The 24,790-nt window shown below is 41.4% G+C and overlaps 1 protein-coding gene across 1 annotated transcript; it reads left to right on the plus strand.

Annotated features, from left to right (window-relative positions):
• Positions 1-22,437, plus strand: dnali1 (dynein, axonemal, light intermediate chain 1). Its single transcript, XM_048558134.2, has 6 exons — positions 1-650; positions 2,670-2,803; positions 8,055-8,224; positions 11,111-11,289; positions 15,191-15,355; positions 20,573-22,437. Exons 1-6 carry the CDS (start codon positions 570-572, stop codon positions 20,606-20,608), a joined length of 765 nt encoding a protein of 254 aa, XP_048414091.1. The 5' UTR covers positions 1-569; the 3' UTR covers positions 20,609-22,437.
• Positions 22,438-24,790: the final 2,353 nt, after the last annotated feature.

Raw genomic sequence — 24,790 nt, forward strand, 5'->3', positions numbered from 1 at the left:
AGGGGTAGTGGGTTAGAGAGAGGGCTAAAGTGAGGGGGATACAGAGGTATATATAGAGAGAAGGAGAGATAGAGAGCGAGATAGGGAAGAGAGCTAGAGAGTAGTATAGAGGGAGAGAAGACTGGGGAGACAGAGATAGGTGGAGATAGAGGGCTAGAGAGAGATAGAGAGAATGATATAGACAGTTGGATAGAATGAGATAGAGAGAGGGAGAAGGGAGAGGGAAAGAGAGAGAAGGAGAGGTAGAGAGTGGGAAAGAAAGAGATAAGGAAGAATAGTGAGAGAGGGATAGAGTGAGATAGAGGGATAAAGAGAGAGTTAGAAGGGAGAGAACATTAGAGAGATAGGGAGAGTGGGATTGAGAGAGAGGGATAGAGAGAGCCTGGGATAGAGGAACTGGAATAACCTGGAAGACAGAGAAGGATACTGTGATAGAGACACTGCAGTAATCCAGGAGCTAGAGAGAGGGACATAGAGACAGACAGGGACTGGGATAGGGAGAGAGACAAAGTTGAACTGGGACAGATAAGGAGATTAAGATAATCCAGGTGGGACTTGAGCTGCAGAAGATGATACCTCCAATAGACTCACTTTTGAAATATGACCATCCGCTACTTGTCAGCAGGAATGTAGAGAAAAAATCTGCAAAGGTGAGGGCTCTATGTAGTTTTAACCTGAAGTTCACCTTCATAGCTTTGCTTTGGGACAGCTTTCCTCCTTTACTTGCTGCCGAATGCCCACTTGAGCCTGGTCTGTACTGGGTTCTTGGACTCATGGGTCCAATGAGCCACTGTCATAGACTTTGCTGATAATGCTTACAACTTTTTATAAATATTCAACCTTTTCACCTTCTCAAACTACTGTCTCATTCCTAATCTCATTTTCATTTAAGAATCTGAAGTGTTGTCACCTGTCAACTAGATTTCTCCTTATTTGAACCCCTTAAGTCTTGCTTCTGTCCTCTCAGGGCACTGAGACCTTCCTAGCCAAACCCACCAAATAATGACAATCTGTGTGTCTGTGGTTACAAGGCTGTGCCTTTTCAACTTTTCTAACCTTTGACTTTGTTCACATTTCATCTGTGCAACTACCTTCATTATTTCTTAACTTTACTATTGTACCCATTATGAATTCCGTAACGGCTATGTTCACGTGCCTGCGTAGAATGTCATTCCATTAATGGCTCTCTCAGTCCTTATCAGGATTTTCTATAAAAACATGGAATAAGCTCTTGGATTGCTGACGATAGATAATTTTATCTCTGCACCATTTTCTTCTGTAATTATCATAGTACTGAGCAACAGTTGGTTTGACTTCGCGAAGTAGATGACTGAGAACCATCTACTGCTTGCCAATGATCAAACCAAATGCTTCCTGTTCAGAAGCTGACTTATTGCATTATCCTGCAAGTGAAGCCGTTATCTGCTTGATAAACTGTATATTGACTGATGTTGACTGCAACAGGAAACAAGGCAGTGGTACAGAAGATGAAAACCACCATTACTTCAGAGCCGCAAGAAGAGCTGTGTAGTTTGGCTCTGGTCTTGTTGCAACAGGTATTATATTCAATGACTGCCTGCTGCTGCAGCACAGTCTCCTCCTAAACTAGTCCACTGATAGTTGAGTTACAACATCCCATTTCCAGAAAACAACTATCGGTGTAGTTCCCCTTCATTGCGATTCCTTTGCCAACTTCTTTCACCTGTCATTGCTGACTTATCTGATTTTGCTGTTACCATGACAGCCTCAATGGATATTTTCTGACCCTCTACAGCCAAAGAATCAATTATTGCAACTGCGGCCAGAAGTCAGGAAACCAACTCCCCTGTTCTCTGAAACTACACCAATATCAGCCAAAAATGGCTTCAAAAATCCCTGGATCAGAAATAGTCTTTATAGAGGCTTATTGCAATAAAAATGGGGACCCTAATTAATACTACTGTTTAAACCAACTTTTATTTTTCTGGGCAGGTACAAGAAAGTCCCAGAAATCAATTTCTTAAATGCCTATGAATACATTTTGATAAGCCATTTGATAGTCAGCTCATATTTGTCTTTGCAGGTATGATGGTATTTTGTGTGAATTTCTGCTCTGGGCCATATGTCAGTGAATTTGTAAGTTAATACTGAATTTGCACATGCAAGATGCAAAGGACTTTCTGGTCTAGCTCCTTTAAAAATTCAGCCTGAATATCAATTGCAGTGATGTGCTCAATTCTTAGGAAGAGGCTTGAATACACACGCTTCAACTCACAGGCCAGATAACAACTAACTGAGCTAAATTGTCACTGCCAGCAAATGTTCATTGCTAAGATTTCTTTGTATTGTATGGATTGAGAAAGATTTTACTTCTGTGTTGCCTAGAACACAGTGTTAGTTGAAATACGATAAAGAAGCCAATTAAAGTTGTGCAAATTGTTATAATGTGCTGTAAAATATTACTAAAATGTATTAAATAAATAATTCATTCTGTTCTGGACTTCATGTTTATTTGTTTTACAGTGAAATAACTATTTTGAGAAAGAAAGGGTTCAAGTTTTTTTTGTTTAGTTTTGAAAGCAATATTCCTGGAATGCAGAAGAATTAAAGCTTTTTATATTCTCAAGACTTCACTGTAATGTAGCTCAGCATTGTTCTACAGAATTCAGTTTGTGTTTTATCCATTTCAGGCTCGTCCCTTCAAAGTGAGTGCCCAACAGCCTACATCTACTTCACCAATTCCAAGTCCTCCAAAAGCCAAACCAGTTGCAATTGATGTTACTAAGCAGACAGAGGAGATTTTAAATGCAATTTTGCCACCAAGGTAAACCAGCAGGATTTCTCTTCCAAATCAATAGACACTTAGTCAGGGAATTTTGGCCCACAAAAACAATAACATTTCATTTTACGACTAAGATGCTGAAAGGCTTTGACAAGATGAATGTGGAAACGATGTACACTTCCCAGCAATGTCAACATACTACAATTAGAAGCAACTCCAGATTCAAAAGAAATTATTGTCTCTCAAGTCTAATGTACACAAATATGGTGACCAATTTCTACACATAGATGTTTTCCAAAGAGCAAATAAGATGAACAAGTAACAAATCTGTTTTTGGTGATGTTGGTTTGTTTCCTCATCTATTTTGACCTTTCTGTAGTCATTGACATGCTTCACCATACTACTAGCCTGGACCTGTCTTCTGCCTTCTAGCTAATGGCGCCATCATATCCTGGCTCCACTTTATGAATCCAGCATTGGCCAGGAAATTTGCAATGGCTTCACCTTCCACCTCCACACACTTAGCTTGGGCTTCTCCTTGGCTCCCTCCTATGTCTCATCTATACATTGTCTGCAGTGACATCATCTAAAGGCTTGACATCATGCTCCTTACATACACTAGAACAGCCCACATTAGTGCATCAGCATCTGTCTGGACCTCTTTAGTGTATCTGACTTACAGTCTTCGCCGAGCTCTAATATTTTCCAATTAAACATTTGTAAGACTGGAGAGTAAACCTTTAAAAAATAACTCACACTTCAACAGCCAAGATAAATCCATAATAATGAGTTTATTTCACTTGCAGAGGTTCAGTTATCTCAGTTGGCTGGACAGCTGTATTGCAGTGCAGAGTGCTGCTAACAGCATGGGTTCAATTCCTGCACCATCTGAGGTTACCATGAAGGACTCTTAACCTCTCAGGTTAAACCATCACTAGTCCTATCGCTGTACTGAGAGAGCAACTCGAAGATCCTCAGGGACTGTGGTGACTTTACCTTGATTTCATTCGACGGACAATGGCTGTAAAGTCATTCAATTGCTTTTGAGTTAAATAACTGAAATGTCAGGGTACATGAAGTTCATAAATTTCCAAAAGCTTTATTGGCATACATTATGTGTACACATACAAACTCCTAATATGAACATTCAAATCAGGAGCAGAAGTAGGCCATTGAGCTGCTGTTCCATACAATAAGAACATGGTTGATCTGTTTGTATTCCAAATTCTGCATTCTCATTTACACCAAGTAATGTTTGAATCTATCTTAGAAATATTCAATAACCTCGCCTCCATTTCTTGCTGAGGCAGAGAGTTCCAAAACCCTTAAAAGAGAAAGAAATGTCTCTTCATCTACTAAAATGGTGACCACTAATTTCTAAACAGTGCTGCATAGTTCTGGATTTATTTTTACACTCCTAGCTAGCTTCCCTTCATTCTCTGATTACTTCCTCCTGATTAACCTATGGTCAAAATATAATGAATTTTGAAGTTTGATTCTTTCCTTAACTTTTTTTAGTTGCACAAGGATTTTTCTTTATAGTACAAATATATTTGTTCTGAGTACTCTGAAATACCCCCTTAAATGTTTGCCACTGAGTCACATTGGTCTGTTGCCTAGCCTAGTATGCTCATTTACTTCAGCTAGCTCAGCTTTCATGCCAACGTTGCTGCCTTTAAGTTTAAACTAGTAGTCTTAGACCCAGTCTTTTTTCTTTCAATTTGGATATAAAATTTTAGTCATGTTTCAGGTGATAGTGCCCAGGGATTCCTTTACTCTGATGTAATAAATTAATCCTGTAACACCACACAATAATAAGTTTAATATGACTTGGTCTCTAATTCGTTCCAAAACCTGGTACCCTCAGAAACTATGTCATCAGCATTCTATGGATTCATCATGCAGGCTACAACTGCCAATTTTTAAAAATTTATATGTAAAGTCATGTATGATAATGACCATCCTTTTATCACAAGCACCCAATATTTCCTCTAGAATACTTCGTCCCACATTGTGGTTACAGTTGGAGATACTGAATGACACACCCCCTAATGGTAGCTTTACTCCACTATTACTTATTTACACTTCATTAAATTTGAAATTGCGATCTCCTAAACCAAGGTCACCTCTAACAGTTGCACAAATGACATCCCTGATTAATAGTGCTACCCTCTCCACCCTTGGCTAGCTTCCTTTTTTTTGAATGTCATGTTCCCTCAATATTAAGGATCCATTCCTTGTCATACTGAAGCCATATGTCTATAATGCTATACAATCATATTTATTCACTTCAACGTCAGTCATCATCAATATGTTTACTTTTGTTGTGAATGTTACACACATTCAGGCACAGAGTTCTTACTTTGTCTCTTTATTATCTTTTAACAACTAGTTTTAATTGATTTTTTTTCCTAAGGTACATCTTCTCTCAGCCCCTTCCTGCATTCTGTGACCCTGTCTTATCTTCTCCCCAGCGTGTGATATATGATTTATTTCCACACTTGATCCCTTGCCCCCCACTATTTAGCTTAAAACCATGTCTACTTCCTTAGTAATACAGCTCTAGAAGCTCAAAATCCTACCTATTAACTCCACTCTTCACAGATACTGCCTGCTGAACTGAGTGTTTCCAGCTTTCTCTCTTTTAATTTCAAGTTGAAGTTAGCCTGAGCTTCTAGGTTTTGTATGGTAGATATCGCCACAATGAGATGAATGTTATCCAGTGGGGACTGAGTTGAAGCTCGAAATCAATGATTATGAAGCAAAAGAACAGAACTGTTCACCATCTGTTAATGGATTGGCAGCCTCATGCAAAATAGCACAAAAGTGGCTGACTAGAAGAACAAGTGGTCTTCTAAAATGGATTTGAGGTACTTTTTTGGGAAGCAGAAAGAGTGTATTTTTGTGCATCTGTTTGGTGCTCTACCAACTTGACATGGTTGTGTTCAATCTTGGCAGGCTTTGAAGATATGTAGATTGGGAGAAACTGTTTGAAGGTAAATCCACATTTGATATGTGGGAGGCTTTTAAGGAGAGGTTGATTGGCGTGCAGGAGAGATATGTTCCTGTGAAAATGAGGAATAGAAAAGGCAAGATTAGGGAGCCATGGATGACAGGTGAAATTGTGAGACTAGCCAAGAGAAAAAAGGAAGCATACATGAGGTCTAGGCAACTGAAGACAGACGAAGCTTTGTAAGAATATCGGGAATGTAGAGCGAATCTGAAAAAAGGGATTAAGAGGGCTAAGAGAGGACATGAGATATTGCTGGCAAACATGGTTAAGGAAAATCCCAAAGCCTTTCATTCAGATATAAAGAGCAAGAGGGTAACTAGAGAAAGGATTGGCCCACTTAAGGACAAAGAAGGAAAGTTATGCGCTGAGTCAGAGAAAATGGGTGACATTCTTAACGAGTACTTTGCATCGGTATTCACCAAGGAGAGGGACATGACGGATGTTGAGGTTAGGGATAGATGTTTGCTTAGTCTAGGTCAAGTTGACATAAGGAAGGAGGAAGTGTTAGGTATCCCAAAAGACGTTAAGGTGGACAAATCCCCAGGTCCGGATGGGATCTATCCCAGGTTACTGAGGGAAGCGAGAGAGGAAATAGCCGGGGCCCTAACAGATATCTTTGCAGCGTCCTTAGACACGGGTGAGGTCCCAGAGGACTGGAGACTTGCTAATGTTGTCCCCTTGTTTAAAAAGGGCAGCAAGGATAATCCAGGTAATTATCGACCAGTGAGCCTGACGTCAGTGGTAGGGAAGCTACTGGAGAAGATACTGAGGGATAGGATCTATTTCCATTTGGAAGAAAATGGGCTTATCAATGATAGGCAACATGGTTTTGTACAGGGAAGGTCATGTCTTACCAACTTAATAGAATTGTTTGAGGACGTGACAAAGTTGATTGATGAGGGAAAGGCTGTAGATGCCATATACATGGACTTCAGTAAGGCATTAAATAAGGTTCCCCATGGCAGGCTGATGGAGAAAGTGAAGTCACATGGGGTCCAGGGTGTGCTAGCTAGATGGATAAAAAACTGGCTGAGCAACAGGAGACAGAGGATAGTAGTAGAAGGGAGTTTCTCAAATTGGAGACCTGTAACCAGTGGTGTTCCACAGGGATCTGTGCTGGGACCACTGTTGTTTGTGATATATGTAAATGATCTGGAGGAAGGTGTAGGTGGTCTGATCGCAAGTTTGCTGATGACACTAAGATTGGTGGCGTAGCTGATAGTGAAGGGGACTGTCAAAAATTACAGCAGAATATAGATAGACTGGAGAGTTGGGCAGATAAATGGCAGATGGAGTTCAATCCAGGCAAATGCGAGTTGATGGATTTTGAAGGATCAAATTCAAGGGCGAACTATACAGTAAATGGAAATGTCCTAGAGAAAATTGATGAACAGAGAGATCTGGGTGTTCAGGTCCATTGTTCCTTGAAGGTGATAACGCAGGTCAATAGGGTGGTCAAGAAGGCATATGGCATGCTTTCCTTCATTGGGCGGGGTATTGAGTACAAGAGTTGGCAGGTCATGTTGCAGTTGTATAGGACTTTGGTTCAGCCATATCTGGAGTACTGTGTACAGTTCTGGTCGCCACATTACCAAAAGGATGTGGATTCTTTGGAGAGGGTGCAGAGGAGGTTCACCAGGATGTTGCCTGGTATGGAGGGTGCTAGCTATGAAGAGAGGTTGAATAGATTAGGATTATTTTCATTAGAAAGATGAAGATTGAGGGGGGACCTGATTGAGGTCTACAAACTCATGAGGGGTATAGACAGGGTGGATAGCAAAAAGTTTTTTCCCACAGTGGGGGACTCAATTACTAGGGGTCATGAGTTCAAAGTGAGAGGATGAAAGTTTAACGGAGATATGCGTGGAAAGTTCTTTACACAGAGGGTGGTGGGTGCCTGAAACGCGTTGCCAGCGGAGGTGGTAGACGCAGACATGTTAGCGTCTTTTAAGATATATTTGGATAGGTACATGGATGGGCAGGAAGCAAATGGACACAGACCGTTGAAAATAGATGATAGGTTAGACAGAGGATCTTGATCAGTGCAGGCTTGGAGGGCCGAAGGGCCTGTTCCTGTGCTGTAGGTTTCTTTGTTTCTTTGTTTCTTTGTTTGTTTCAAACACAAGACTGACGCAGGGCTTGAACAGCACATAATCGTTGAGTGTATCCTATTGATAGAAAAAAAAGCACAAAGCAGATGGACAGCATGTTCCAAAAGGAAAGATTATTTCACAGTTCCAGTTCATTAGTAACTTTCAGTGAATTTACATTTTGTTGTAGAGAATGGACAGAGAATTCTCAGCTGTGGATTCAGCAGGTATCCAGTACTCCCTGCACTCGGATTGATGTTGTCCATCTACAGGAACAACTGGATCTCAAGCTGCAGCAGAGGCAAGCTCGAGAGACTGGAATTTGCCCTGTCCGTAGGGAGCTGTACTCTCAATGCTTTGGTGAGTCTCTGCAGGACTGGTTAATATAGATAATCCGTATTATAGGCATAAACATTAAGAACAAATCTTCAGAGAAATTCAGTGATCTGCTTTTTGTTGCAAAGCCTCACATCAGAATCCCTTTTTGAATCTCATAAAGAAGAAAATTTAACACAGTTACAATGTAGTTCAGTCCATGGGTGCAGAAGCAAAACAACTACACATTTAAAATTTTGTGATGAATCTTATTTTTTATTCGCTAAGTGCAAGTTGCATCTAGTGTTTTTATAGTTCCTGCTGAGGCTGAAGTGAAATTTCTTGCCTTGTCTTACCAAATTCACCTCATTAACTCCCCACCCCACTCTTGTGGCTTCTCTCTCATTTGCTTCTATCCTTATTCTACCATACACCACCCTAAGAGCAGCAAGCGTTGTGCCATTTATAAAAGGCCATTGTTCATCTTGGAAAGTTCTGGCAGTCGCAGATGCCCTGCACAGTCCCTGACATTTGTTTCAGCATGGCAATGGGGAAATTGACACCTCACAGTGCAGACAGGAATCTGGAAGCCCTGCGGAACAGCAGCATGCAGATGTGGATGTCCTGTTCACACAGGACCAGCTGTGGAGGCCACAACACCAGACCATGCCAGCCTGTCTGAGGTTACAACCCAGCTATGTGCAGTCTCAGCTGTCCAAAGCAATGTTGAATAGTGTAGAATGACCTGGTCCACTCAGCCAGCATCTTCTCTCCAATACCACACACTATTTCTATGGCTGTATTAGTCTCCCACCAAGACTCATGCTCTGCCATTTTCACTATTGCCTGCAACATCTTTCCCATTTGCTGTCACTCACTCTAAACTCCTGACATCAATAATTCTGCACTTCCTGTGCACCAGCTACTCAGTCATTCAAGACTCCTTCCTATTTGCACCAAAAGTAACAGCTGTGCCACCCACTTACATTCTGCCTTCCTGAAATCCCAGGGGAAATCAACCCAGAAAGGTGAAGAAAGATAGGTGTGCATTGCCCATCATTTGCCTCCTCATTGCTATGTAGAGGGCATTGTGGCTCTGACCACCTCGAATTACTGACTGGCTAAACCTCTGGACTGGTTTTGGACTCACTGTGTTGGGATTGTTTAAGTGAGTGCTACGTCCCCTGGCGTAATTGTGGACTGCTGCTAACCATGATAAGCATCCTGGATTTGTGCATGCGTTAAATGGCAAGGCAAGGCAGAAGTAGTATTTCACTAAGGAGGTAAAGTGCAAAGAGACAATGCAAGTTAGGGATCCTGTGAGCATCCAGATGGTGAGTGACCACTATAAGACAGATGCAGCCGGGTCCTGTCCATGACCTGGGTGTGTTTTCCTGAGGACACAGTATCCATGCAGCAGTATTAGAATGGTATTTCTAGGTACAGTCCAAACTGCAGTATTTTTAGGCGCTGTAGTCCTGTAAGTAGATTGGAGATATCCCATGAGAGTTCTTATCATGTCAGATGCTAATGTCCATGGATGTGGGGTGTGTGTGGCCAGTGTCTATGGTACACGCTGGTACCCAGGGTCCTTTTTTTCTGTGTCAAGAAAACCTAACATCTATTATGCTGGTGTGTTTGATAAGATAAGAAGCTGAATATAAATGAGGCAAATATGCCATTAAGAAGGCATCTAACAAGCAATAATGTTCACTTGGCATCTTGCTGCTGCCTACTAAGAAATTTGCCCAGTCTTGTCACAGATCTCGTCAGTGCACCCATCACTCAGGTATGAATATGGTTTCGTTCTGTATTTTCAATTGGTAAGGGACAACTGTCAACAGTGAGAGAAGCCAAATGTCAGAATCAGGTCACTCACTCACCTGCCATCTATGTATCTGAATTGGTTTGAGACTTGGCCATGAAGTAGGTCTTGTTTACACCTGTGCTGATTTAATGCTCATCACTGAGGGGGTTTACAGTTAAGTAGTTAAATTTTGTATTTATAAACCTGTTATCTATAATACCACATTGTTTAACGAGTTTAATAAAGCAAATGTTAGTAATTCCTCCTTTCTTTTTTTCCAATTTCTCTTGGAAAGACACTCATGTGCTGCTATACTGTTTCATCTTTACTGACAACCCTCCTATATGCCATGCTTGGATTCTGACAATGAGCAGGCTATTCAACTCTGGAGCATCACATCCAAACCCAAACTAGCTTCTTAAATAGAAAAGCACTCAACTGAAGGGTGCAGAGGAGGTTCACCAGTATGTTGCCTGGTATGGAGGGTGCTAACTATGAAGAAAGGTTGAGTAGATTAGGATTATTTTCATTAGAAAGACGGAGATTGAGGGGGGACCTGAATGAGGTCTACAAAATCATGAGGGGTATAGACAAGGTGGATAGCAAGAAGCTTTTACCCAGAGTGGGGGACTCAAATTACTAGGGGTCATGAGTTCAAAGTGAGAGGAGGAAAGTTTAACGGAGATATGCGCGGAAAGTTCTTTACGCAGAGGGTGGTGGGTGCCTGGAACGTGTTGCCAGTGGAGGTGGTAGACACAGACATGTTGGTGTCTTTTAAGATGTATCTGGACAGGTACTTGGATGGGCGGGGAGCAAAGGGATACAGTCTCTTAGAAAATGGATGATAGGCTTAGACAAAGGTTCTTGATCGGTGCAGGCTTAGAGGGCCGAAGGGCCTGTTCCTGTGCTGTAATTTTCTCTGTTCTTTGAACAGTCAAACTACCTTAATGTGTTAAAAGGCACATATGCAGTAGGCACTTGAATTATGTGCTGTGTTCCTTATGCACTTAATTTAAAAACTGGAAACTATAATGATTTTGTGATACAATATCATGTTGTGACATGTTAACTGTGAAAGGCACAGGATATTTTCTGAGTTTTGTATTTTTCATTGTCTTTCACAGATGAACTGATCAGGCAAGTAACCATAAACTGTGCAGAGCGAGGATTACTGTTGTTGCGAGTCCGCGATGAGATCCGAATGACCATTTCTGCCTATCAGACACTGTATGAAAGCAGTGTGGCCTTTGGGATGAGAAAAGCTTTACAAGCAGAAGAGGGCAAAACTGACATGGAGAAGAAGGTAAGCATTTGGGATGATTTAAAAATCATCATTCAGTACCTATGTGAGTAGGTTGGTAATTTTAAACAACTAACAGGAGGCAGATATTCCATGACTGCCCCAATCTTCATTGATGGTGGAGTCCACCACGTGATTGCAAAAGACCTAAATTTGAAGCACTTGCAACCACCATTGGCGAGGAGAAACCTCCTCTGAGGACTCCACCTTCTCAGATGTCAGTCTTCAGTCAATGTGATTCATCCCATATGATAGAAAATGGATGACTGCACTAAATCCAGAAAGGCTGTGGACCCCAACCTCTATCCTGAGTGTAGTGGTAAGCTGTTCCAGCATAACTAGTGTCAGTTCAACAATGTGAAAAATTGTTCAGCTTCATCTATCCACCAAAAACAGGACAAATCCAGTCTGGCCAATTTCTGTCCATTGCTCCACTCTTAATCGGCAGCAAAATGATGGAAGGCGTTATGTGAAATTTATTACTTGTACTCTGATGCTTAGTTTGGGTTCTCCCTGGAACATTTGGCTCCAGATTCCATTACAGCGTTTGTCCAAAATGGATTAAACAGCTGAACTCCAGAAATGATGTGAGACTAACTGACCTTGAGACCAATACTGCATTTGTTAGACTGTGGCATCAAGGACCGTCAATGAGACTCAGGAGAAAAATTCTTTGCTGGCATTTGTCATTATCTACTGTAAATAAAGCTGATTGTGGCTATCAGAACCAATGTATTTCACTCCTCGCCCCCACCCCCCCACCCCACCCCACCACAATCATTCCAGGAGTATCTCAGAGTACTGTCTATGCTTAAACGTCTTCAACTGGTTCATCAATGACTTTCCTTTTGTCTGAGATCAATAGTGGGGCTCTCCACTGACGATAGCACAGCATTCGTTACTCCTCAGATTATGATGTAAAAGAGGGCTCAGATGCAGCAAGATCTGGGCAACATTGGGGATTGGGCTGATTTCACAAGTAGTATTTGTGTCACAGATAATGGCGCTAGGTAATGATCATCCTCAACAAGAAAAGCTCAATGATCTCTCCAACTTTCAATAGCATTACCATTGCTGAATCTCCCACTGTCAACATCCTGGCGTTCACTGATACTTAACTGGATCAGCCACAAAAGTATGGTTGCTCCAAGAGTAGGTGAGAGGCTAGGAATTCTGCAGCATTCAATTCCTGATCCAAAAGCCTGGTTACCATCTACAAAGCATATAACAGGAATATGATGAAATACTGTCCATTTGGCTGATGATTTCAGCTCAGAAAACTTTCAGAAAGCTAACACAATCCATCCCCTATTCCCAATTCCTCCGCCTCCGCCACATCTGCTCCCAGGATGAGGCATTCCACTCCCGCACATCCCAGATGTCCAAGTTCTTCAAGGACCGCAACTTTCCCCCCACAGTGGTCGAGAACGCCCTTGACCGCGTCTCCTGCATTTCCCGCAACACATCCCTCACACCCCGCCCCTGCCACAACCACCCAAAGAGGATCCCCCTCGTTCTCACACACCACCCCACCAACCTCTGGATACAACGCATCATCCTCCGACACTTCTGCCATCTACAATCCGACCCCACCACCCAAGACATTTATCCATCCCCACCCTTGTCTGCTTTCCAGAGAGACCACTCTCTCCGTGACTCCCTTGTTCGCCCCACACTGCCCTCCAACCCCACCACACCCGGCACCTTCCCCTGCAACCGCAGGAAGTGCTACACTTGCCCCCACACCTCCTCCCTCACCCCTGTCCCAGGCCCCAAGATGACTTTCCATATTAAGTAGATGTTCACCTGCACATCTGCCAATATGGTATACTGTATCCATTGTACCCGGTGTGGCTTCCTCTACATTGGGAAACCAAGCGGAGGTTTGGGGACCGCTTTGCAGTACACCTCCGCTCGGTTTGCAATAAACAACTGCACCTCCCAGTCACGAACAATTTCAACTCCCCCTCCCATTCTTTAGATGACATGTCCATCATGGGCCTTCTGCAGTGCCACAATGATGCCACCCGAAAGTTGCAGGAACAGCAACTCATATTCCGCTTGGGAACCCTGCAGCCCAATGATATCAATGTGGACTTCACCAGCTTCAAAATCTCTCCTCCCCCCACTGCATCCCAAAACCAGCCCAGCCTGTCTCTGCCTCCCTAACCTGTTCTTCCTCTCACCCATCCCTTCCTCCCACCCCAAGCCGCACCTCCATTTTCTACCTACTAACCTCATCCCACCTCCTTGACCTGTCCGTCTTCCCTGGACTGACCTATCCCCTCATTACCTCCCCACCTATACTCTCCTCTCCACCTATCTTCTTTTCTCTCCATCTTCGGTCCGCCTCCCCCTCTCTCCCTATTTATTCCAGAACCCTCACCCCATTCCCTCTCTGATGAAGGGTCGAGGCCCAAAACATCAGCTTTAGTGCTCCTGAGATGCTGCTGGGCCTGCTGTCTTTATCCAGCTTCACACTTTATTACCATACTGGAAAATGTCTCTGATTATCACTACTTTCATTACGTCAAACGTTTACTTTTTTTAAAAACCACTGGTGCATTCTGACTGTGGTGTTTAAAACCATTTACAAAGTATCTTGCTGCAAAATATATTTGGCAGCACAGTGGCTTAGTGGTTGGCACTGCAACCTCACAGCGCTAGGGACCCGGGTTCAATTCCAGCCTCGGGTGACTGTCTGTGTGGAGTTTGCACATTCTCCCCCTTTCTGTGCGTGGGTTTCCTCCCACAGTCCAAAGATGTGCAGGCTAGGTGGACCGGCCATGCTAAATTGTCCATCGTGTTCAGGGGTGTGTGGATTATGGGGGATGGGTCTGGGTGGGATGCTCCAAGGGGCGGTGTGGACTTGTTGGGTCACAGGGCCTGTTTCCACACTGTAGGGAATCTAATCTAAAAAAAAAGTCACTAAGCTTCTTTAGCATCACATTCCAAATCCATGACCTGTACTACAAGGGCTGCAGGAGCGTAAGAACACCACCATCTTGTGAGCTTATCTCCCTAATCAGGCACCACCCTACATTGGAAATATATAGCTGTTCTTCAAAATTAGAATTAGTTTGATTGTCGTGTGTACTCAAGAACATGGATACAGGAGTGCAGCGAAAAGTTTACATTGTCACCATTCACAGCACTATCTTAGATACAAGATAACTAGGTACAAAATCTTGGAAAAACAAAGAAATATGTTAAAAGTTCAGCATTACAGTCCTTCTTTGCAGGCCTGCACTCACTCCATGCTGTTTTTCTCCCCCTGCGAGGGCCCGATTTCTCCTTTCACTGGGCTTGATCTCTCCCTGTGCTGGTCTCGATCTCTCGATCCCTGCACTTCCATGTTGTTGTATCGCTACTGACTGCCATCTGGGTTCACCAGCTGCCTTGCCATAGGCCACAAGAGTCTCGCTCTGGTGTCACTCTGGGCCTCCAATTACTTCTGTGACACCACTGGCTACCACAGTTCAGCCCAAGCCACCAACCACCTTGTGGCTGACCGCTGTGGGCCCCCAGCCACTGCTGTCACCACAGCCATGACCAAGCTCCTCCAGTAGGTAAATAGAGGAAAGACAAACTAAAAATAAAAGAAAAACGCGAGAAAATACCCGTAAAAGTGGTTGGAGCAGACGTGATCTGGATCGGGGTCCTATTCCGCTGCCATCTTAGCTTCGCCCAATTCACTTAAAGTCAGTCAGAATCCTGGACATCGGCTTATGATCAGCAGTGTAGGTATAACCTCGTCTGTCACACCACTGTCTTCTCATTGATTAATTAGGATAAACTGTAAATACAAACCTTGGTGTCTCATGAATGAAAGCAAAATTGAATTTGACTTCATTTTCCATTTCATTTTGTGCTAAAATTTGTGAGCATGTTTTACCCTGGTTAGCTCATTGATTTGGAAACAGAAAAGAAAGAGCTGGAGAGACAACTCAACGAACAGAAGACGAAGTGTGAAGCCATAGAGAAAAGGGAGAATGAAAGACGTCAAGTTGAGGAGAAGAAGCATGCAGAAGAAATACAGTTTCTCAAACGGACTAATCAGCAACTTAAGGTAAGCAAAGCAAAGCAATTTAAGCTATAGTTAGTATCTTCTAATTCAAACTGGTTACTGAAAGTATCCACACATTTCATGTTATCCTTTGCAACTTTGGAGTGATCTGTTGGTAAGGATTATTAAATGTAACAATATAAAATTAGCCCCACCTTGGTAAATCTTCTTTCCAAGGTAAAATGAAACAAACAGATTTTCTTAATTTAGTTAAATATCAACATACAACATAAGGGTTTGCATTTCCTAAGTTTTGGGGTCACCTTGTTCTGTCTTTTGTGAATTTTCAATGTACTTAATTCCAAATTGTGGACAAGTGACTGAGGAAGTAGGGATTTACTGCCATTTTATAAACTCACCAACAGCTGATTCAGCAATTGTCTGATAAATTTAAATGAATATATACAAGGAAATAAAATTTGTTATTGTTATTGGATGGAATAGTGTTAAAATTTCCTGACGTGGGTCTCCACCAAAAACTGGTTGGTAATCTCATATCATCCACCTGTTTTTGTGTGTGGATATTCTTCACTATGGTGTTTGCTTTCTAAGTTCATTGCCTTTAATTTTACTCAGATATGCTGGCATAGGTTTTCAAATGTGTATACTCATTTGAAAAGTAAAGTTTTAAGTCTAAATTTGTAGCCAAAAAGTAGGAGTTGACTTTGATACAAGGAATAGCTTCAAGGCACTGCGGTGCACTCTCTCCCATCATCTTGCAACCTCAGATTTGCCACCTTGGAGAATGCAGCCCACAACAGTGAGAGGGTAGCCTTGACAATATGCATTGGTGTCTGCAGACAAGAGTAGCTTGACAGTCATCTTCAATGTTGTGCTAGTCAATGATTCTGTCAACCAGTGGTTTGCATCAAGGCAAGTTTTATCTAAGCAGCACTTACTTTGTTTTATGTTTTATTCTCTCATGGGATGTAGGTATTGCCAGCCTGACCAGCATTTATTGCCCACCCATAGATTCCCTCAGTCTGCCTTCTCGAACTGCTGTACGCCATTTGTAATCAAAGTTTTGGCTAAAAGCTGGGGGTTGACTTAAACGCAATAGATGAAAAAATAATGTTCTTTTACAAAGGTCAAGGACGTGAATTTATGACATTGACCATTACTTGAGTATAGAGGGTGGTAACAAAGGACTTTAAAGTAGTTAGGGGTGGGGAATGGTGGTGGGGGCCCAGGAGAAATTGTTAAAATTTCCAGAGTCAAGGGGACAACTATGAGAAGGAGGTGGTCAATACAGGACTGAGGGTGTTGTACTTAAATGTGCACAGTATGTGAAACATGATAACTGAGCTTGTAGGGCAAATTGAAATTGGCAGTACAACGTTGGGAGATTTACAGAGACGAGGCTGCAAGGGGATCATGGCTCGGAACTAAAAATCCAGGGATACACAACCTACCAAAAGGACAGGCAGATGGATAGAGTGGTGGAGTTGCCTTGTTAGTACGAAATGAAATTAAATTGATAGCAAGACTAGTAAAGGATCAGAAGGCAAAGAATTTGTGTTGGTGGAGTTGAGGAACTGCAAAGGATAAAAAGGCCCTGAGTTGTGTAAAGGTCTTCTTGCAGTAGTCTGGATATAGGGCAGAAAAAGCATGTAAGATTGGGACTATTTCAATAATCATGGGATACATCAATATGCAAGTGGAGTGGGAAAGTCAGGTTGGTTGTGGATTCCAAGAAAAGGAATATCAATGAGATGGTTTTTTGGAGCAGCTTGTGATGAAGCCTACTGGGGAATAGGCCATTCTGGATTTAGTGATGTGTAACAAGGCAGATTTGATTAGGGAGTTTAAGGTGAAAGAACCCAGAGGACACAGTGACCGCACCCTGTAGAATTCACCCTGTAGTTTGGGAGGGGAAAGCTTGAATCAAATCTATCTGATTAAGGCAACTACACAGAGGTTATGGGAGAGCTGACCAGAGTTGATTAGATATGGAAGCCTAGCAGGGAAGATGATGGAGCAGCAATGCAGAAGTTTTTAGGGGTAATTCGGGAGGGACAGCAGAAATTCATTCCAAAGAAGAACATATATTCTGAGGGAAGGACGAGACAGTCACAGCTGAGAAGGAAAGTCAGGGACAGCATAAAAACAAAGACCATTCAGTGTGGAGATTAGCGGGACGACTGAGGATTCGGAAGTTTTTATAAACCTCCAGAATATGACTGAAAAAATAAGGGAGAAGATGCTGAAATGTGAGGGCAAGCTAGTTTGTGATGTGGAAGAAGATTGCATGAGTTTTCTTCAGATAAATAAAAACTGAGAGAGAGGCAAGATTAGACACTGGGCCATTGGAAAATGAGGCTGGAGAAATATTAATGGGGAACAGAAAAATAGCAGAGGAACTGAATAGGTACTGTGCATCAGTCTTCATGGTAAAAGACACCAGTGGCATGCCAGAAATTCAAGAGTCAGTGGGCAGAGGCGAGACTATTGGCCATACCAAGGAGAAGGTGCTGGGGAATCTGAAAGATCCGAAGGTGCTGGGGAATCTGAAAGATCTGAAGGTGGATAAATTATCTGGACCAGATGGATTATACCCAGGATTCTGAATAGGAAATCTGATCAGATTGTGGAGCATTGGTGGTAATCTTTCAGGAATCACTGGAATCAGGGAAGGCCACAGAAGACTGGAAAAAAAAGCTAATTTAACACCCCTGTTTAATAAGGGAGGAATGCAGAAGTCAGGGTATTATAGGCTGGGTAGGCTTATCTTGGTCATTGGTAAGATTTTAGAATCTATTGTAAAAGGAAGAAATTGTGGAGTACTTGGAAATGTGTGGCTACATCAAAGGGATGTTATGCCTGACAAATTTGTCAGAATTCTTTGAGGAGGTAACAAGCAAGTTAGACTAAGGAGAGCCAGTGCACATAACCTATTTAGATTTCCAGAAGGCCTTTGACAAGATGCGGCACAGATAAGAGTCCATGGTGTTAGGGTTAGGTACTAGCATAGATAGAGGATTAGCTGACTGTCAGAAGGTGAGAATAAGGATAAAGAAGTATTCTTCATGATGGCTGTTGGTATCTGTGGAGTTCTACAGAGGTCAGTGTTGGGACTACATTCACATAATACATTAACAATGTGGACAAAGGACTCTGGGCATTGTTGCTAAGTTTACAGATGACAAAGATAGAAACAGGTACTGTTAAGAAGGTGAGGAGGGTGAAGAAGGACTTGGAAAGGCTAGGAGAGTGGACAAAGAAGTGGCAGTTGGAAAAAACTGTGAACATGTAAGGTTATGCCCTTTGGTGGGAAGAATAGAGGCATGAACTATTTTCTAAATAGGGAAGGGCTTTGGAAATCTGAAGCACAAACGGACTCAGGAGTCCTAGTTCAGAATTCTCTTAAGGTTAACATGCAGGTTTAGTTGGCAGTTAGGAAGGCAAATGCCACAATAGTATTCATTCTAACAGGACTAGAATACAAGAGCGAAGATGTACTGCTGGATTACTGAAGATTTGTGATTCAGAACATACTTATAGCTAAGCTGTTCCAGTGCAACTACAATACTGGCATCTATCTGGCAATGTAGAAAATTGCACAGATATGTCGTCTTCAAAGCAAGACAAATCAAATCAAATCAATTACCACTGACATAAAACAAAGAACTGCAGATGCTGGAGATGTGAAACAAAACCAGAAATTGTTGGCAAAACTTAGCAGCATCTATGGGATTAAAGCAGAATTGATGTTTCGAGTCCAGTGACCTTCATAAGAACCACTCAATTCATTTAGTCTCAAGCATCAACACAGTGGTGGAAAGTGTTTGAAAGCAGTGCTGTCTAGCAGCACTGAGTAAGAATTGCGGAATAATTTAACAACTTAGCAGCATAATTGCTCACCAGTGCACAGTTGAATTCCACTAGGGCCACTTGAGTCCAGGTAACATTTAAAACATGGACACAATAAGGCTGAACAGTAGAATTGAGTTGAGAGTGATTCCCTTAACACTGAATGTGACATCAGGCGACCGCAATAAAACAGGAGTCAACGGCAGTCAGGTATAAAACTCTCACTAGTTGAACTCATCCTAGTAAAACAAAGGTAGTTGTGGTTTTGGAGGCTAATTATCTCATCCCCAAAACATTACTGCAGGTGTTTCTCAGCTGCCTTAAGGCACTAAGCCTAGGAGCTTCATCAATGACCTTTCCTCCATCATAATGTCAGAAGTGGAGATGCTTGCTTCAACACTATTTGCGACTCTTCAGATACTGAAGCAAACTGACTGCATGCAGCAATAACTGGACAGCATTTCGACTTGGACTGATATGTAATAAGTAACATTTGCATTGTTAGTCCCAGACCAGAACCATCTCCAGAGTATCTAGCCACCTCTTCTTGATTTTCAATTACATTACCACGGCTGAATCCACAACTATTACACATCCTGGGCATTAACCATTGACTCATTATCTGAACCCACATTACAAATACTATGGCTTCAAAAGCAGGTCAGATGCTGAGAATTCTCCAGAGTAACTACTATTCTGACTGTCTGAAGTGGGCTTGAGCTTTGAAGTTCACCCTGTCCCATTGTCTTGCAACCTCTATGTGAATTACCTACAAGGCACAAGTCAGGTGTGTGGTGAATACTCTCTGCTTGCCGGGGTGAGAGCAGCTCCAATTATATTCAAGAGGTTTGACATCATCTAAGTCGAAGTAGCTCATCAAGCTTCCTTTGACAGCACTTTCCAAATATGCTCATCTAAAACAATATGAGTAGGAGACACCACCATCTGCAAGTGTCCCTCCAAGTCGCACACAATTATGACTTGAAACTACATGACTGTTCTTTCTCTTGTCATTGGGTCAAAACCAAGAACTCTCTTCCTTAAAGCACTGTGCATGTACTTCCACCCCAAGAATTATTGTGATTCGAGAGGCTGCTTATCCTCGCCCTCTTTAGGAGAATTCAGCACGGATAATGGCTGATCCCTGCCAGCCATGTCTCATTTAAAAATAAGCATTAGTTCAATTCAAATAATTTAATGATTTGTAAATCTTGATCCATTTTGAACTTATAAATTCTTGAGTGTGTGTGTCTGTGTAGATGTACATATAAAATTTGTAGTATACTAGCATGCTACATTACTTCTGTACTTAGTTTATGCTTGTAATTTAAATAATTATTCTCCAGTTACAGTAGATTGTCATTTCTAACAGGAATACTAGTCACAAAATGATTCTTCTTCTTATCCTAGGCACAACTGGAAGGCATAATATCTCCAAGGAAATGAAACCATGCACTTTCTCTCCAATCCAGACTTAAGTATACTATGCTCTCACACTATTACTGTAATTTAAACTGTATACAAGTTACGATATAGGCAAAGGTTTGTCTATTGAATAGAACCTCAATGCTCTAAAGACTAGTAACAGAAATACAGCCCAGACTCTTTGGATGCATAAATACAATGTAAGTACAACACATAATTAGTTTAACAAGTGACACCATTAAATACGCAGTTAGTTCTCTCTGCAAAGAGGTCCGTGGAATGGTGTATTCTCTGGTCCTGACAATGTTGTATGTTTACATTTACTTACCATGGTACTGCAATTAACAAAGATTGCATGTAAAGCTATTCCAGGGCCACGAAGAAACGTTACAGTAATAATTCCAGAACTAGTTTTAATTAAAACTCTAATTTAAAAGTATTATGATAATTAAACTATTTCAGTTCTGTCTAATTATAGGTCTCAGTAAATCTTTCACCTCAACAGGAAGAGGGAAACCTATATGTAATCCAAAACAAAAAGTACTAAAAAAAGCATCAAAAAGGACAAAATTAATTTTAAAGAAAGAAAAGCTATTTGAAGTGGCAGCAAACTTATTTGTTCCTGGAAAATGCTGCTTGTAGTGGCATTTTCCCCCCACTGTGCTGGTATCTGATATGATCTCCTGCGAATTTGAAGGTTCCATTCAGCTTCAAAAAGTGATCATACCAATGCATCCTACAAAAAGTTAACCAAGAAAACCTAAAAAAAAGCACAAACCTTAAGTACGGATCAAATTATAACTGCTTTCAAGGGTGTAAAAAAAAATTCATCCATTATTAGTTCTTTAGACGTTGAGGTACTGTTCCATACTTTCTTTCGTTTAACAACATTGCAGTAATAAATGTTGGATTTGTGTATTTTTATTACTGTGTCAAATTCTGAATTAACATTGCGGTACTAATTGTGCTGTAAATTTTAAGATATAACCTGTACCATTCTTTTAAAAGAACGTGTTTCTTGAAATAAATGCAACTTTAAAGTCATTTTAGTTCAGAGCAAACAGTATACAGCAGCTTTTCAATAATATTAAAAAGATGTTTATGCCATTTGATTGGTGGCTTGTGAAATCATGTATAAATTGTATTATGAAGATTCGCCTCCATAAAAAAAAAACAGGAGCTGGAGGTGACCACTTGATCCTTAGAGCCTGATTCACCATTCAACAGGATAATATCGATCCTTTGCCTCAACTGTACATTCCTGCAATAACCTCATATCCATTTATTCCCTTGGTGGTTAAAAAAAATTTGAACTGTGTCTGGAATATACTCAAAATCTGAGCATCCACAGATCTCCATACAACACCAGGGTAGTAAAGTGGAACTGAAGGTATTATTTTTGCTGTGTATACTTTGTATTCAGTATTGTATTACCCAAAGCCATCATGAATCATCATAAGTGGCTTATATATTTTCAAGCTTTCGGAAACATTCAGTTTTTTTTTCTAAATGAAAACTTATCCTGAAGTGTCTTTGCACGATACATCATGGCCATATGAAATATGTTGACGTTTGAGTAATACATGAGCAAACAATAATGCTTAACACTTGTTTGTGACAGAAAATAACACATACCACTTTTTGCTTTTGCGCGCACATGAAGCTTATGCACAAAAAAACTGGAAACTTGTCTCTTTGTTTCCCAGTAGATGACCCAATGTCAACATTAATTGAGTGAGACATTCCAATGCCTCTTCGTCAGAAGGTTTCATAGACAATAATACCCAAATTCATTGTTGCATCTGGAATCCTGACTAAAGGAAAAAGTAAAAACAAGAGAACAAAGTGTGGAGCTGGATGAACACAGCAGGCCAAGCAGCATCTCAGGAGCACAAAAGCTGACGTTTCAGGCCTAGACCCTTCATCCAATGAAGGGACTAGGCCCGAAATATCAGCTTTTGTGCTCCTGAGATGCTGCTTGGCCTGCTGTGTTCATCCAGCTCCACACTTTGTTCTCTTGGATTCTCCAGCATCTGCAGTTCCCATTATCACAGTAAAAACAAGGGGCTCTTTTGGTGCAATGGTAGTGTCCCTATTTCTGATCCAGAAAGCTGAAGTTCAAGTTCCACTTGCTCCAGATGTGTGTGGCGAACATCTCCACAGATTGATTAGAAAATATCTAAAAGGAAAACAGTGTTAGTAGTTAGCCATTGTGCCATCGACCTTAAACTTATTAGAACATAGAACAGTACAGCACAGAACAGGCCCTTCAGCCCACAATGTTGTATTCTTACTGTTTGATATGTGATCAATATCAAACAGCGCTAGCACTGATTTAAACATGAACCAAGCTCAACTATCCATTTTAATGAAAAACAATTGTCCACCCTGGGTTGGTACAGACTCAGTGGGTCAAAGGGGGTCAATAAGATGGCCTATTGAATGTGGTAATGCTTTGACTTGCAGATAATTTAGAATTAGGTTTATTGTCACATGTACTCACATGAGTGCAGTGAAAAGAGAGGTAGTGGGTTCTGATTTGGTGTGCCATTTGATTTCAGATTCTCAGGTCAGCCATACAATCCATTGCAGGCTTCTTTGGCAGTTAGGTGACCAACTGCAGATACTCTTCCCACATATTCCCATAATGTGTAGCCGTCTTCATCCTCGTCTCCCTGCTGTGCTATGTTGTGCAAGGTTTAGTGGACTACTACTATTCTACACACTTGTTAGTAGTTACTGAGTACCTTCAACAACCAATCACTTTCTTCATGACTGCTCACATTGATCTGTCTTTGGTTATGCCTTTCCATTGCATCCCGATAGGTCATTAACCATATCCTTAGGTGGCATTTATCTCAATCTACTGTTACTATTTGGAGGTGTAAACATCTGTGGGAAATGTGACTGGCAAAGTAGGCATTATGCCAGCTTCCACATTATCCTGAACTGACATGTCCAAGAACCTTCCAATGTCAGCCTTTCAACTGATATCCTGCATAATCCAACGAACTGATTGCAATGTGTGCTGTTTACGGCTCCCTAAAAACCTGTAAGAACCAACTATTGAAGCAAATTCAACAGTCCTGTAATTCACACCAGCTGCATCAGTAGCAATGTAGATGCAAGTGGTATTGATCACCCAAGATATGCACTTTGTTCAACAGATTCTAAAATCATGTTGCTAAGAATTGGCAGATCTCTGACAGAAACTGGAAGTGAAGCAATAAAGGCTCTGGTACCTTGACTGACAGAGATATGGAAGGCAGTCTTGTTGCAGATTACAAATTTCAGCAAGGTCATGATGTATAAGTCTAACCACCACCTGCAGGAAGACTGAGGATCCAAAAGCTTGTGTTTTTAAATAAACCTGTTGGACTATAACCTGGTGTCGTGTGATTTCTGACTTTGTTCAGTGGCATTGTTAATTAACTGTGTCCAGAAAGCTCGTGTCCATATATTGTATTTTTCTGGCAGTAGTAGTTGAAAATGGGGGTAAGGAGGAATAGGAGAACATGGGGTATTGCCTCCAGAAAACTGATGTTTGTCATTGATATCTACCTTGTTATAAAACTTTGAAAATTACATTTATACCAATGAAGAGATTCTTAGAACAAATTCTATGAGCAAAGGCTTTTCATTCAGGCAAGGCCTCAGCTATCATCTTTCAGTATTAAAAGTATCCAGTCTGTCAGTTTAATAACCATGTCAATCCCCATTGTGTTCACTTTGTTGACCCTGCCGGGTTTCAGACAGGTGGGAAATTCCAAGTCTTGGTCATAATGAAGGTTTAACTCTTCGTCCAATTACCATTTTGCAAGCAACTCCCAACACACCGATCCAATTGTTTCATACTTCTGCTCAGACACATTAAATGCACAAGTCAATAGGATGTCAATTCCTGACAACAGTATTTTTTGTTGTTTCAGCCTTCAAAAGTACCTTCAAAACCAGTGGGCTCAAAGCAACAAGCATATACAAAGACAACCAGGCTCCTTTCAAGTTATGCACGAGCCCACCTTGGGAATATAATGTTCCTGTATCAACACTGATCAAAATCCTGGAACTTCCTACCTAATACAGATTACAAAAACAAACAGGATCAACATCCTACAAAAAAAATTAAAAGCTCTTAATATCAAAAAAAGTTTAAATTGTTCTAGCTCCTCAATATAGAATTCTAATCTATTAAATTTAATGGTT

The sequence above is a fragment of the Stegostoma tigrinum genome, chromosome 24 (genome assembly GCF_030684315.1).
Source record: "Stegostoma tigrinum isolate sSteTig4 chromosome 24, sSteTig4.hap1, whole genome shotgun sequence".
In the NCBI taxonomy this organism is placed as follows: Eukaryota; Metazoa; Chordata; class Chondrichthyes; order Orectolobiformes; family Stegostomatidae; genus Stegostoma; species Stegostoma tigrinum.

Bases quoted from the DNA above. Each gene is read 5' to 3' on its own strand.
- dnali1 (XM_048558134.2), top strand. From the start codon at position 570: ATGATACCTCCAATAGACTCACTTTTGAAATATGACCATCCGCTACTT. The intron at 2,804-8,054 runs GTAAACCAGCAG...ATTTTGTTGTAG, and splicing joins AATGCAATTTTGCCACCAAG to AGAATGGACAGAGAATTCTC. The intron at 8,225-11,110 runs GTGAGTCTCTGC...TGTCTTTCACAG, and splicing joins GCTGTACTCTCAATGCTTTG to ATGAACTGATCAGGCAAGTA.